This window comes from Lathyrus oleraceus, chromosome 7 (genome assembly GCF_024323335.1).
Source record: "Lathyrus oleraceus cultivar Zhongwan6 chromosome 7, CAAS_Psat_ZW6_1.0, whole genome shotgun sequence".
Lineage (NCBI taxonomy): Eukaryota > Viridiplantae > Streptophyta > Magnoliopsida > Fabales > Fabaceae > Lathyrus > Lathyrus oleraceus.
The window spans coordinates 481421781-481438232 of NC_066585.1; the positions used below are offsets into that span (position 1 = coordinate 481421781).

The following is a 16452-nucleotide window of genomic DNA, read 5'->3' on the forward strand; positions in this document are numbered from 1 at the left end:
AAATGACATTTTTCCCAATTTAGTATAAGATTAACTTTCACGCAACTTTCAAGTACCCTTTCTAGGTTCGATAGACATCCTTCAAAACTATGCCCACAAACAGAAAAGTCATCCATAAATAATTCCATTATGTCGTCTATAAAATCAGCAAAGATCGACATCACGCATCTTTGAAATGTTGCGGGAGCATTACATAGTCCAAATGGCATTCGCCAGTAGGCGAATGTACCATAAGGACATGTGAAGGTAGTATTTTCTTGGTCATCAGGGTGAATAGGAATTTGAAAAATCCTAAATAACCATCTAAATAGCAGAAGTGAGAATGCTTAGCCAATCGTTCAAGCATTTGATCGATAAAAGGTAGAGGAAAATGATCCTTACGAGTGGATTTATTTAACTTGCTATAATCAATTCACATTCTCCATCTAGTTTGAGTATGTTTTTCTAGTGATTCACCCTTTTCGTTACTAACAACCATAACAACTCCCTTTTTAGGCACGACGTGTACTGGGCTAACCCATTGGCTGTCGGATATCAGGTATATAATTTTTGTTTCTAATAGATTTTGTACGTCTATTTTGACTACATCACTCATGATGGGATTGATTCTCCTCTAGTGTTCTCTAGAGGTTTTGCAACCTTCTTCTAGCATAATGCGATGCATACATATATAGGGGCTTATTCCTTTAAGATCTAAGATGTTATTGCCTATATCTGTAGGGTATTTTCTTAAGACATGTAGTAATTTATCGGTTTCAATATGTCCTAAGTCTGCGTTGACTATTACTGGTCTTTTAAGCTCTGTGTCTAGGAATTCATACCTTAAATCTTTGGGTAATATTTTAAGTTCTACGTCATGTTTCTTCGGGCAAGGTATATGATTAGGAGTTAGTGCTAAACATTCCCTTAGATTTCCATCTACGTATGGGTCACGCCAATTTTCTTCTTTAGATATACGAGTTGGTGGAATATTTTGTACTTCAGTATACTTAGATTGTTCCATCTCCATTTCTTTAATGCATTCATCTATGACGTCTAGGAAACAACACAAATCTTCTATAGTTGGTGCATTTAAGAACTGTGATAGAATAAATTTAACTTTTCCTTCACCAACCTGAAAGGGAATGTTCTCTAGCTTTCCTTTCTTCACATTTATGATAAATCTAGTAGTGGCCAAAAATGGTCTTCCTAAAATGATAGGGATGTTGGAATCCGCCTTTATGTCCATTATTATAAATTCGGTGGGAATATAGAATTGACCTATACGAATGGGAATGTTCTCTAGCATACCTACTAGAAATTTAACAAAACGGCCAGCTAGTTGAAGATACATTCTCGTCGGTCTTACTTCTCCTGTTTTTAGTCTTTCGCATATGGATAAGGGCATTAAACTAACTTTGGCTCCTAAGTCGCATAGAGCTTTGTCTATGATAAACTTTCCGATTACGCAAGGTATGGAAAAACTACTTGGATCTTTTAGCTTAGGAGGCATGTTATTTTGGATTATAGCAATACACTCAGCAGTAAGTGTAACAGTCTCATTATCCTCGAGCTTTTTCTTATTAGATAAGATCTCTTTAAGGAACTTACCATATGAGGGCATTTGTGTAATAACTTCTGTAAAAGGTATAATGATATTCAGTTGTTTCAGAAGTTCTATGAATTTCTTAAATTGCCCTTCATTTTTAGACTTAGCAAGTCTTTGAGGATAAGGTATATGTGGTTTGTATGTCGGCAGAGGCACATAAGGTTTTTATTTCTCTATGGCCTTTTTGTTTTTGTCTTCGTCTCCTTTATCCTTTTGTTCTTCTGGTTGATCATCGATTGCTACCGTTTCAGTTGCTTTACCAAAGTTTTGATACAAGGATGGATTTTGAAGTCTTGGGTTAACTGGTCCATCTAATTTTGTCCCACTTCGTAGCGTGATAGCGTTAGCATGACCTTTTGGATTTGGTTGAGGTTGACCAGGAAATGCTCTAGTTGGGGCTGCTTTTGCTGCTTATTGTTGGGCTACCTGAGAAATTTAGGTTTCTAACATTTTGTTATGGGTAGCCATAGCATCAAGCTTACTCGACATCTGTTTCATTAGCTCACTCATGTGAGCATTTTGATTAGCGAAATCTTTATTTTTTTGAACTTTGGCGTTCATGAAGTTTTCTATCATGAGTTCGAGATTTGACTTTCTAAGTGCTTGTGGAGCAGTAAGGGCTCCTTTCTGATAACCTGGAGGTATAATAGGGGTTGGGTTTGGTGCAAACAAAGAATTGTTGTTTTTATAAGAAACGTTTGGATGATTTTTCCAGCCAGGATTGTAGGTATTAGAATATGGGTTTCCTTGGGCATAGTTTACTTGGTCGGTAGGAATACAGGCCGATAATTGACATTCAACATTAGTGTGCCCAGGGGTTCCGCATAATTCGCAGTTGGGTGCCACAACAGCTACGACAACTGTTGGGGTTATGGTTAAGTTCTCAATATTTTGAGTAAGAGCATCCACTTTAGCATTGACGTGGTATATGCCATTGACTCTGTACATTCCAGTCTTCGTAGTTGGTTTTTCAGTAGAAGTTCGCTCACCTCCCCATTGGAAATGGTTTTGTGCCATGTTTTTAATGAGTCGATAGGCGTCTTCATAAGGTTTGTCCATTAAAGCACCGCCAGCTGCAACATTTAACTTCATCTTAGTGTTGTACAAAATACCATTATAGAAAGTATGGATAATTAACCATTGCTCAAGTCCATGGTATGGACAAAGTATCATCGTGTCCTTGTATCTCTCCCGAGCATTGAAAAGAGATTCGTTGTCTTTCTGCCTAAATTCATCGATTTGGGCTCTTAGCATATCAGTCTTGCTTGGTGGGAAATATCGCGCTAAGAAAACTTTCTTCAACTCGTCCCATGTAGTGACAGAGTTGGATGGTAGAGACTGGAGCCAAGTTCTAGCTCTATCCCTTAAAGAAAAAAGGAAAAGACGTACTCTTATTGTTTCGGGGCTGACACCATTCACCTTTACTATATTTGTGTTCTACACAAACACTAATAAATGAACGTTCGGATCATCTGTAGGACTACCAGAGAACTAGTTCTATTGTACGGATGACAACAACGAAGGTTTTAATTCGAAATCGTTTTGTTCGATGGTAGGGCCAGTGTAGCGGTGTATTCGTTGCTATATGATCTATCGATTAAGTCATAAGCTAGGAGATACATTGAAATTTTCGAGTCGCCACCGCACTTTTATTTATCCAAAGGATTGGCTAAAAAGCGAACAAAAGCCTAAGAAGTTTTACACGTAGAAAACTAATAAAAAGATCAGAGATTCTGGGTAAGGGGTAAATTACGCAATGGGAAGGTGTTAGGCACCCACTACGTCCTAGGTACTCCTAGGGAGCCCTTTTCACACTTGTTATGCAAAAATTATTATTTGTTATGACATAAAGATTGTGCAAACATGATTGGGATGATGAGGAAAGAATATACATTTTTATTATTTATTGGGTTATTGGGTTCGAACGGATGAACCCGTTGCCTACGTACCTTCCATCAAAGGTAAGGATCAGAACGCCGTAGTTCGGCTAAAAGATTTCCAAAAGTGGGTTAGGTTCAATTTTAAACACAAACCCTAGGTCTTACGTTATCCACGGGAGAAAACTCAACCTTATACAGACAACAACGTCCACCATGTGAGAACAGCTTCAACTGGCCAGGGAGGGGTTAACCCTATAATAGGCGAGGAAGACTTACAATTCAATCACTAAAGACAGAAGGTGAGATTAATATCAACCACTAAGATAAATCAAACCTATAGCTCATGCATGAAAAGATTAATGGACAAAGCCAAAACAAGTGAATGAGTGAAATTACTGATTATGATTATGAAAATGGAGTCAAAGTATAATTAAGATCAATTCAAATAAGTATTATGAAAATGAGTTTGAAAAAAAGGTCAAGGACTTGAGTCCAGGTTTTTAGTTAGAAAACATGAGAATGTTTGCACAACACTTATGTCAAATTTGAAAGATATTGTGTGAAAAGTCTAGGACATAATGAATGATGAATGGATGAAGGATGGATAGTAAAACTTCTCAGGCGGTTCACTTCTTGAAATCATATGGGAGATGATTCAAGTGTGTCCTTTGGAATAGCAATTAATAATAAAAAAAACAAACAAAGCAAGCAAAAGCGGATATCAGATGCCAATCAATGGTCTTATACCAATCTCCTAAAACAAAATGGGATATCAGAAGCCACTCAATGGACTTACACCGATCTCCACAGGAAAAGAAATAAAAGCGGATACCGGATACCAATAGATGGATTTACACCAGTCTCCTAAAACAGAACAGGATATCAGAAGCCACTCAATGGACTTACACCAATCTCCTCAAAAGAAAACAAAGAATGAAATGTGGAAGTCAACTGCCAATCTGTCTGGACTTAGGTTAACTCCACAGTATGGTCACAGGAAATCCAATGCCACATCACAGGGACTTACAATGGATCCTCACATACAAGAACAAAAGCAACAATATGATCACAGGAATGCAAATGCCAACTTACAGGGACTTATAATTGCAACCTCTCATACAAGCAGATGAACAAACTATGATCACAGGAAAGCAGATGCCAACTTACAGGGACTTATAACTGCAACCTCACATACCAAACAGATGAACAGAAGATATGAGTGACCAATGAGGTCTTACACTCTATCCTTCCATATCACAGGAGCAAATGCCAAAGCAATGGACTTACAATTGTCCTCCATGGGCAAACAACAAATGATAACATCACAAAGATCAATGAGATGATCATGCATTAATGGCAATTGATGATGATGATAAATGCATAACATATAGGCAAACAAGTGCACATGAAGCAATTAATCGAGCAATGAATATCAAACAGCACACTCTATAGCCAAACAATTGGGGGCTCACACAAGAGGGTTTGACTTTGAAAGTCCACTGTAATGGGTAAAGGTTGCTCTTAACCTGGCCATTGAGGGGCTCAGGTGAAGCAGATGAAAAGGAGATGAGGGGTATGCCTCATTGCTTCTATCTCAAATCAGAGAGAGCATCAAAGAAAGTGTGGGAGTTCAGAAAGTAGGAACTCTCTCCACATTATTGACTCGATTAGATCTTGGGTATTTTATCTCATTGCTTCAACCAGGTACTAGGAGCAAAGAGAGGACACACTGAATAGTGGGGGATAGATTGCTTATCCCTACCTTCCACCAATTGCCTTACTTGAAGGACTTTTCCTGCTTAGGACAAATTTAAACAAACACAGGCATTGCCTCTTAAGGAGGACTTCAGACAGTTTGCCCGGTCAAATAACAGACCGGGTCTCCAGACTACATGAAGAAGAAGTAATTATACCTCAAAGCAAATGCTAAAAAGCAAAGCAAGCAATCAAGTTCAAAGAACTTAAGCAACTAAAGTACCTGCAAAAGTCAAACTTATTAGCAAACAAGTCAACAGTCAAAACCAAAAGGAAATAACCCAATAGTCACACAGAAGGACCAATTGTGCAAGGCACAAAGACTCAAGCATATGAGTCACCTACAAAACAAAGGTTAGCACATCATATAATTCAACTCAAGCAAACATTTGAATGATCCTCAAGGCATTGGTGCTTAACCTGAAACAGATGAACTCAACATAAGCTTAGAAGACCACTAGGACTAGCCTAGGGTCAAAGATGAAAGAAGAAGTCAAGGCAGCAAGAAAAAGTCAACCCAAACCAAGTTTAATCATTCAAGAAGCATTTTCAATTGGATTCATAATTATATCATGCATCATGGTCATTTCATATGCAAAAGGATGCAAAGCATGGCAAGAGAAGCATACAAAAGTCAACAGCAAAGACTTCATTCAAAAGTCAACTCAAACATTTTCAAAAATTATGAAATAAATCACACTCAATCCTAACATCTAACATGGTATACATGCAAAATTTCATGGCATTTGGATGAGAGGAAGGCAGTCAACAAAAATCATGAAGTCAAACCAAATTCAAGTAAGCAAGGTGAAAGTCAACAAACATAAGTCAACTTCAAAAAATCATATCAATTTGAAAACAGAAGAGAAATGAATGAGATTAACACCAATGCAAAGCTTGAGATGTCTAGTTATCACATATGAAAATTCATGGACATACAATAAGATTTGAGAATTTCACAAAAGATTTGGCAAGGCATAGCACAAAAAGTCAACAAATGACCACATATGGAAGAAAATTCTCAATCAAATGGAAAACAGCAAGATTAATTCCAAGACAATTCATACATCAATTAGACATACAAGGGATCATTCATGCAAAATTTCAAGTGATTTGGATGTAGGGAAGTGTGTGAACAAAAATTGTGAAAATGCATGATCATGGTATGACACCAAATGCAACACATGACTTCAAAAAATCATAACTCTCAATCCACAAATGATAAATGCACAAACTTTATATGGAAATGAAGGTCAAGGTGTCTAGTTTTACCACAAAAAATTTCAAAGGCATTGGATATAACATGAGAATTTCACAATAAGAATGGCACAATGTATCATTTTGGCACACATGTGAAAAATCATTTATCATTTAAAATCCAGAACATGGAAAATTAATTAAAATTCACCATAAAATAGTAGACATCTTTGTGATCATCATGCAAAAAATTTCATAATTTTTGAGTGAAAATTGAATGAGAAATAAATTGTAGAAATGGAGGAAATAGTTGGATGCAATATGAACAAATGGCATGGCAAAGTGGTCAAAGCAAAGTCAAAGCAGTGGCACAAGTGTAATTCTGGACCTCATTAAACCAAACTGTGCGTTTTGATGCATGGAAACGGAATGTTCTCATTGGCCAACGGCCAATGGAACAGTAAACACCAAAGAAACTTCATATTTTCTGATTTTTAGAAACCCTAGGGTTTAACATACAGCAGGGCAGCTCAAAATGCTCATCTTCAATTGATTATCATGGCCAACAAACCTCAAGCAAAATCACACAGACCAACATGGTAACACAAATGTGGTATTCATGCAGCATAGAACAACAGCAACCAACAAGACAATATGGGAAAGGTATGAGTTCATCATCATAAAAACGAACTTCAAGCAACATCACACAATAACATGGCATTGGGAATACTCATACTGCAACCAAACAACAGCATACAAAATGCTTCACATGGTCATGAGGTTTCAAACAGCAGCAAGGCAACAGCATGGCATCGTGTAATCATCAACATGTAACCAAATGAAATAAACAAACAGCATTCAACACAAGCAAACATAATATGAATCAAGGTGGATTTCTGGACATGTTCCTAGAGTTTCAAACAAGCAGCAACATGGTTTCAGCATTGTAAGCATCGAATTTGGCAATGTGTAGCAGCAAGTAATCAGTCAGCATACCACACATAAACATGGGAAAAATCCTGGACAGGGTAGTTTTGCAAAACAGCAGCAGGGTATGTATTACAGCATGTGTTCATCAGCATCATATCAAACCAAACAACAGTACATGACAGCATACAACAGCATGGATTTAGCAAGCAAGGTTTAATCAGCATGACCAACAAATCATACGGATTTTCATGGGCCAGTTCAAGACAGCAACATGGTTTTGCAGTAGGTCCATACATTCATGTTCATTAACCAATAAAACTCAAACAGCCACATGGACACCACATGATAATACACTCATGAGGTTTATGCAACATATAACACACAGCAACCAAAACATAGGCTGGATTTTTGGAAACAGTATGAGGGTTTGGCTTATGTAGCAACACAATTAACATCATCATTCAAACAACAAGAAAACAGCAACAATCAACAACATTCAACACATCCAGCAACAATAATCCAACAGGCCCTGCAACAACTATCATTATAGAACATCAACCAACATTGGAACAAGCATGCTCATGGGAAATTTCAACCAAGCTTAGCCAACATCCAAACAGAACCAAACAACAGCAACATTGGAAATGTTCATACAGCAAGCAGAGTTTATGGTTTGGCATGGACAGCAGCATGTACATATTAAGCATCATCAAGCTAACAACAAAACCAAACACAACAGGTGGAATCCCTGGGCAGTTCATCATAACAGCAACATCACACAATAACAGCCAGCATACTCATGTTGTCACCAACATCAAACAAAATGTCTCGACCAAAACACACAATCAGCACAGCATTCAAGCATCATTCCCAAGCTCAATATCAATTGAAATTCGAACAAGGCAACAACAGCAGCAAACAATCAACCATGAACAAAATAAAACTAACCAGCCTCAATGCTCATGCAACAACTAACATCAACTAACATCACTCAACAACAGCATAAGCACAATCATGGGGATTTCATAGGCAGAGTTCTAGGTTCAAGCATAAACAGCATACACATTCATCATCAATAATTCGAATTTTCAATGATATTTCCAGAAATTAAAAACACACACATAAAGATGCTCAGCATGGCAAGGTGAATGAGAAACCAACATCAATTTTCAACCAAACATGTTGTGTACCAGGAATCGAGCAAAACATCATATGAGCACCAAACTTATTTTTCAGATTTCTTGGCCAAAACACAACCAAATTAAGCATGCTTTAGTTCTCTAGAGTCAGCATAAGAATACCTTTCAAAAGCATATTATAGCATGGTAAAAAGGGGAGGTCGATTTACTTACTTATTTTTGAAGAAAGTGTGAAGTAGTGTTGCTTTGGTGGATTTAAGGGCAAACAGATGATGATGATGCTTTGCAATGAAGGGTACTTGAGGTTGCTTGGCTCAAAGATGCAGGAAAATGTCCAATTTCGATTTCACCATGGTTGAATGCTTGGAGATGCAGAACAAAAGGAGGTGTTCCAGTTGACAAATGATGCTCAAAAGCACTCCCAAACAATGTTTAGATGATGGAGGAAGCAAGGGTTGCTCGTGTCTCTTGATGGTTGGGACAGAATTTTTCCAAATGCAAATTTGCAAGAAGAGAGTGAGAGTGTGTTTTCTGTGTGGTGGCTGTCAAAATTAGGGTTGCTTTGTGCTGAAAATGATCTCTTATATGACTGTTTAAGATTAACCATTCATGTGCTAACCAAAATTAACTTAATTAAACCATTTTGCAAAATTGCTAATGTTTGGCCAAGTGGAGGAGAGGTGTGAATTGGCTCGAGTTGGGCTTGAGTATGCTGCAGAAGGACCTTACCAAATGCTGTCTTGTGGTTGTACTTGGATTGTTCACTTGGTTTGTTCAAATGAAGTCATTTTGCTCACTTTAACAACTTTGCACTTTTGGTCCAAAATGTGGTAAAATAGTGATATGATGATGGTTTTGGAATTTGAGCAAGTTTCAAATATGGTTTAAAGCATTTCCCAATTGGCCAAATCAAGAAAAAGTCAAAGGAACAAAAAGTCAAAGTTTGGTCAAACTTTGATTTTAAATGCAAAAGGTCCAAAAATGCCATTTTGAATGGTAAGGTTTTAGGTCATGAAATTTATATTTTTGGAAAGAGGATGAAAAATGTGGTTTGTAGGAAAAAACCCCACCAAATTTGGCCTTATGGTTTGAGAGATATGGCTTGTTGAAGTTCAAAAATTGATGAAAATGATTTGATCATATCTTGACAACCACACATGGGATTTTGATGTTCTTGGACTTTTTGAAAATGGGAGAACAAGATCTTCAACTTTCATGTTGGGCAAAAATTCATTTGGAGCTTGTATCATGATGTAAGTTTAAGATCAAGAAGTTTCCATTTTTGGCAGTTGAAATTACAGGTCCACTTTCTATTTCTGGAAAATTTTCTGATTGACTTGATTTTCTTCCATGATGAGGTTGAACATGATATATGAGGCTTATACAAGCATGAATGAACTCCTTCAAATCAATTCTATCCATCAAATCTTTGATTAAATCAACAGTTGACCAAGTTTGACTTTTCTAGGGTTTTGGACTGATTGGACCTCTTCTGATGAATTCCAAACCCTAATTCTTTGAGGACTTGACTTCAAATGATGTCTCAAGTCATATGAACTTTTGATTAATGATCATGGTGCCCAAATTCTGCAAGAATGGCCACCATCTATTGCTTTGACTGATCAATGACTGACTTTGACCTAATTGCTGATGATTACTTCAACTGCAAGCAACAAGGTTAAACAGACAATATTTTTGTACTTTTTGAATGATAAACATATGAAAGCAAAAATATACAAATGCAAAGTATGCCTGGTGATCAAGAAACAAACCCACAAGGCAAACCAACCCACTAGGAGGGGACAAAGGCATGCAATGATCCTTGAGGTTATGGTATGAATGATATGGGCCATGAGGGATCTTAGGGCCCAAAATTGGGGTCTTACAGATGCCCCTATTTAAGGTCATTCTAGCCGGAGAAGTGAAGTTTAGAAATCTTCATCTCGACGCGGTAGAATGGACTTAAATAACAGTAATGAGACAAATTTTGGTCCCTAAGAGACCTCATGATGCAAATGTATGCGTGCAAAAGACACAAATTCTGTGAGGAATATGATTCACACAGAAGAAAAGACGATCCATCGGAGTAATATACTCACCAGGAACAGAGACTCTAATAAGACTCTATGGTGATAATAAAAGAAAGAGATGTGTACAAAACACGACTCCAAACTGGGGAGATAAAACTGACAAAACGTGATCGAAACACGACTCTGATTAAGAAAAACAGAAAACAGACTGGAGAACTCACTGGGGAGTGAAGAACTCACACTGGGGAAAAGAATTCCAAATGGAAAATAAATCCATTGGAGAGACACAAGCTGACTCCTGGGGAGAAGCAACAGAAAGTTCCACTGGGGAAGTAACAAAGAAATGAGATGTTACCAGGCATACGGGTAACAAACTCAGGGAAATCTGACTCCACAGGGGGACCGAGGTCATAATAGGGAGCAGAAAGGAGGGAACACCAAGGATACCGGTTACTGGGTATATAATAGGTGACCAACCAAAGCGTGAATTGGATTTCACTTCCAAAACACTCATCATCCTGAAGAGAGCTAGAAAAGCAAACTTGTTTATAGGATGGACATTCAATTCCACAAGGAAAATGAATCTTACTCTGAGGGGAAAACAATCAAAAGATCGACTCAAGAGTGAACGAGATATAATATCCATTACCGTCAGAACGTGGATAGAATACTCAGATGAGACATATTATTCATTACCGGCAGACCGTGAATAATATACTCGAATGGGAAATTATCCTGAACCGGTTACTGGGTTGTTTATAGGATAAAATCCGAAGACGTGAATTGGTTTTCACTTCCAAAACACTCATCATCCGAAAGGAGGGCTTGAAAAAGCAAAACAACTTACAGGATGGGCATTCGAATCCACAACGGGAAAGCGAATCTTACTCAAATGGGGACACAAACCCAAAGAGTGCATGAGATATAATATCCATTACCGGCAGACCGTGGATAAGAATACTCGCATGAGATATATTATCTATTACCGTCAGAACGTAGATAATAAACTCGCATGGTAAGAAGCACCAGAGATACCGGTTACTGGGTATATAATAGGTGATCTACCGAAAACGTGAATTGGTTTTCACTTCCAAAACACTCATCATCCAAAACACAAACTGGTTAAAGGATGGCTATTCGATTCTACAAAGAATACGAATCTTGCTCAGTTGGGGAAAATCAACAAAGGATTCCAACTAAAGAGCGCATGAGAAATATTATTCATTACCGGCAGACCGTGAATAATACACTCGAAAGGAAAAGACACCAGAGATACCGGTTACTGGGTATATAATAGGTGACTATCCAGAAAGAGAGACAATCGATACCAAGCATACGGGTAAACGAAAGACAACTCAAAGGGATAAATTGCAAGCATCCGGCAATTATCCGACAACAAAGAAATATTCGACTCCGCAAAGGGAAATAACGAATCTTACTCGACTGGGGAAACACAAAAGGTTTCGACTGAAGAGTGCATGAGATATATTATTCATTACCGGCAGACCGTGAATAATATACTCGCATGGAAGACTATCCACAACCGGTTACTGGGTTAAAAAAGGATAAATCAACCGAACAGAAAGGCATCGGGATACCAAATAGGTATATAATGATGACCAATCAAAAGGCAACAGACATTACCGACAAAAGGGTAAATGAAAGGCGAACTGCTGAGGATAAATTGCAAGCATCCGGCAACTATCGACAGAAGACTAGCTGGGGATGCATTGGTAAACAACCAATGATCCGGGGAACAAATCACTAGCATACGGTGAAAAGACCCACTGGGGATAAAAATTGCTAGCATACGGCAATTATCCACAAAAGACTTGCTGAGTATATAAGTGCTGATCTGAGCAACTTATACAAGCAAAAGGAAAATCATCATCAAATATTGAATGAAGATAACCACAAAATATTAGGGTTTACATCTACCGAATACGGGGTAGAAGACCAACAACTCCACGTGGGGATAGAACAAATCACAAATCCGCACGGGCAACCAAAATAGGGTTTATAACAAACCACAAACTGCTGAAGAGCAGGAAAATAGGATTTACAACTACCGGGTAGTAGGGTAGAAAACCAAAACTCTGGCTGGAGAATAAAAGGTGTATAACCACAAATTCTGTTAAGAAAGCCAGGAAAAGATAGGACTTACAACTACCGGTTACTGGGTAGAGGCCCAAAAACATTCCGCTGGGGAACAACCCACTGGGAAACACAAGATATCTGACAAATACTCAATTCGGGGATGATCCGAAAAGACGGACTGAATCAAGACGCGTCCTAATGAGGATGTAACTCAAATAGGAAAATCCATCCCAATATATGTGTTGGGAGGAAACGGAAGAAACCGTCATCCACGAGGATATATCTCAGTGGGGAACTGCAGAAGGAAAGACAACATTTTCTGCTTATAGGGTTGACTCTATATGGAGAGATTTATAACACCCGACATCTGCTTGGGGAGATCTGTGAAGAGATCTATATCACCATAGCAGGAGACACGACAAACAAAAGATATATGGCAAGAAATGCAACATGAATATCTGAATGTTTATGAATATGCATGAATATGCGTGATTTATGTTTGATGAATGCTGACAAAACAGACAATTCTAACAGGTCCAGGAACCAAACGTCCGGTATTATACTTCCAGGGGAAAAACCAGCTGGAAAGCCAATCTGCGGAGATCTATAAGCTGTAAAGCAAAGATCTACGAGTACTGCTGAAGAAGCAGAGAATCAGGAAATAACCCAATCGGGGTACAGAAAGTCACAACGGGCAAAACAGCCACCAAGACACATCTGTAGGGGAACAAGAGAAATCCCAAAGTATCCGCAGGGGATCCCAGTGTCAACTGAGAAACAAAGGGTACGCATTGCATAAGCACAAACTGCTGTAGAAGCAAATCCACACAACTCCACTGGGGGAGAATCCACTGAGGGAGAATGATATCATCCAAATAGAATCTAACTGCATAAGCAACTCTATTGGGGAAAAGCTGTCGGCTACTCTCTTGGGGAACAAACCACTGAGGGAGGACAGATCAAACAAATATATTCTGCAACGAACCACTCCACTTGGGGAGAATATACAGCAAATTGATCACAACAAGTAGATTCTGCAATATAAGCCACTCTACTGAGGATCACAAACGGTCAGGAAATCAATCCGTTCACTGGAGGCCAAAGCCATCATCCGACCATATTGGGGATTGAAGGAGTATTCAACATGCGAAACTGCCACAACAAACGTTCTGCAGACTAAGCTGAGGAAAAGATGATTGCAATACTGGGATGTCAACCCAAATCAAAACTGCTCAGGAAAATAAATCCTGCTCTGCTGGAGAGAATAACTCTGATGGAGAGATAGCAACAATTCCGCAGACGACTTCGCCGGGGAAAAGGTAAAGTACCGGGTATCAAACCACTGACTTACCGAGTCTTCAAAAAGCAAGCGATCATTCTGAGGAAACAGATAAATCCCGCTGGCACACTGCATGGGGAAAAGAGCGGTAACAACTCCACTTGCAACCCTGGTGGGGATATTAATAACAGCTCTACTCGCGACTCCGAGGGGAGTATCAATCAATCAGTATACTCATGACTGTGCTGAGGAGACAAATAAAGTCTGGGGATATACGACCCACTGGAGAAAGTGACGGGCACCCAGATGACAAACCATCAACCGCCGAAACTTCTCAAGAAAAACACCCATGCTAGGGAAGATTGCTGCTGGAGAAAACGAAGTCTTCAATAACACTCTGCTTGAGACTATACTGGGGAACAACCCCAACAACAACTCTGCTTGAGGAACAACCCCAACAAAGATCTGAAGAAAGAAGATACCACCAAACCAGGAATATGAACGAATGTCTTACCTGTTGGGAATCATGCCACCCTCGGGAGAGCACTGAGATATTCTTGAGTATCCTTTCAATCTTGTGAATGTTCACTTTGTTTAAAACAAAAATTTTGAAAAATTTGATTTGTTTAAAACAATGACATTTTATCAATTTAAAACATGCAAAACATTTGTTGAATTGAAACAAATAAGAGTGCAAATAATTGGATAAAAAGCTCAAACTGATTTGATAGAATGGTAGTCTGCAAATGGCGAGACTCCATAGATCTGTACAAATTTGAAATCAGTGATATATATTGGAAGAGGGCTACATTGAACATAATGATCCTTTCTCTACCAATTTGAATCTCGATGTATCCGAAGCTTCAGTTGACGACGAATCGAGAATCTTCTGACGAAATGACGACTGATGAACAGAAAGTCTTGTCAGGATGCAGTTACTTGCCAAATCCCTAATTTTTGCCTAGATTGCCCCAGAGTGAGGTACTCAATCTAGCGGGATGCAAATATTTTCTTTTTTTCAAGTCTCTAATTTTTGCCTGGATTACCCTTGCGGGTTCTCCACCGAGACGCTCATTTTTGCCTAAGCCGCCCTTTCGGGTTTTCAACTTAGCGAGCTATTCTGTTTTTTTCATTCTTTTTTATTTGCATATACTTTTTTTCTTAGGCAAAGTATCTCTTAACTGCATCTGAATTCACAGGACGAGTGAAATCCTCCCCATCCATTGTTGTAAGCATCAAAGCTCCGCCTGAAAAGGCTCTCTTAACAACATATGGACCCTCGTAGTTTGGAGTCCACTTGCCCCTGGAATCGGGCGCGAAAGACAAAACTTTCTTGAGCACAAGGTCACCTTCTCGGAACACACGAGGCTTGACCTTCTTGTCGAATGCTTTCTTCATTCTCTGCTGATACAACTGACCATGGCACATGGCAGTTAATCTCTTCTCTTCAATCAAATTCAGTTGGTCATAACGACTCTGAATCCATTCAGCATCAGTCAACTTGGCTTCCATCAAGACTCGCATTGATGGGATCTCCACCTCTACTGGGAGAACGGCTTCCATGCCATAAACAAGAGAGAAAGGGGTTGCCCCTGTTGAAGTGCGTACAGACGTACGATATCCATGCAAAGCAAATGGCAGCATCTCATGCCAATCTTTGTAGGTGACAGTCATCTTCTGGATAATTCTCTTGATATTCTTGTTAGCAGCTTCAACAGCCCCATTCATCTTAGGTCTGTAAGGAGAGGAATTATGGTGTGCAATCTTGAATTCAGCGCACAACTCATCCATCATCTTATTATTCAGATTGGATCCATTATCCGTAATGATCCTCTCTGGCACACCATAACGGCAAATCAACTGGTTCTTGATAAACTTCACAACCACCTGCCTGGTTACATTCGCGTATGACGCGGCTTCAACCCATTTGGTGAAGTAATCAATTGCTACGAGAATAAAACGATGTCCGTTGGACGCTTTCGGCTCAATCATACCGATCATGTCGATTCCCCACATAGAGAAAGGCCATGGTGATGAAATCACATTCAGAAGTGTCGGAGGAATATGAATCTTATCCGCATAAATTTGACACTTGTGACATTTCTTCACATACTTGCAACAGTCAGACTCCATTGTCAGCCAATAGTAGCCTGCTCTCAACATCTTCTTAGCCATGGCATGTCCATTGGAATGAGTACCAAATGAACCCTCATGGACCTCAGTCATCAATAGGTTTGCTTCGTGTCTATCCACGCATCTGAGCAAAACCATATCAAAATTTCTCTTGTACAGCACTTCACCACTGAGGTAGAAACTGCCTGACAACCTTCTCAAAGTTTTCCTATCTTTCACAGATGCCCCAGGCGGGTAGACCTGGTTCTGGAGGAAATTCTTGATATCAAAATACCAAGGCTTGTCATCTTTCACTTCTTCAATTGCAAATATGTGAGCGGGTCTGTCCAAACGCATCACAGTAATATTGGGAACATCATTCCACCATCTGACAACTATCATGGAAGCAAGCGTAGCAAGGGCATCTGCCATCCGATTATCCTCT

At 39.0% G+C, this 16452-nt stretch overlaps 1 protein-coding gene across 1 annotated transcript; it reads right to left on the minus strand.

Moving 5' to 3' along the window:
* Positions 1 to 613: 613 nt before the first annotated feature.
* Positions 614 to 1603, minus strand: LOC127104457 (uncharacterized). The gene has a single exon (XM_051041637.1). It carries the CDS (start codon positions 1601 to 1603, stop codon positions 614 to 616), a length of 990 nt encoding a protein of 329 aa, XP_050897594.1.
* Positions 1604 to 16452: the final 14849 nt, after the last annotated feature.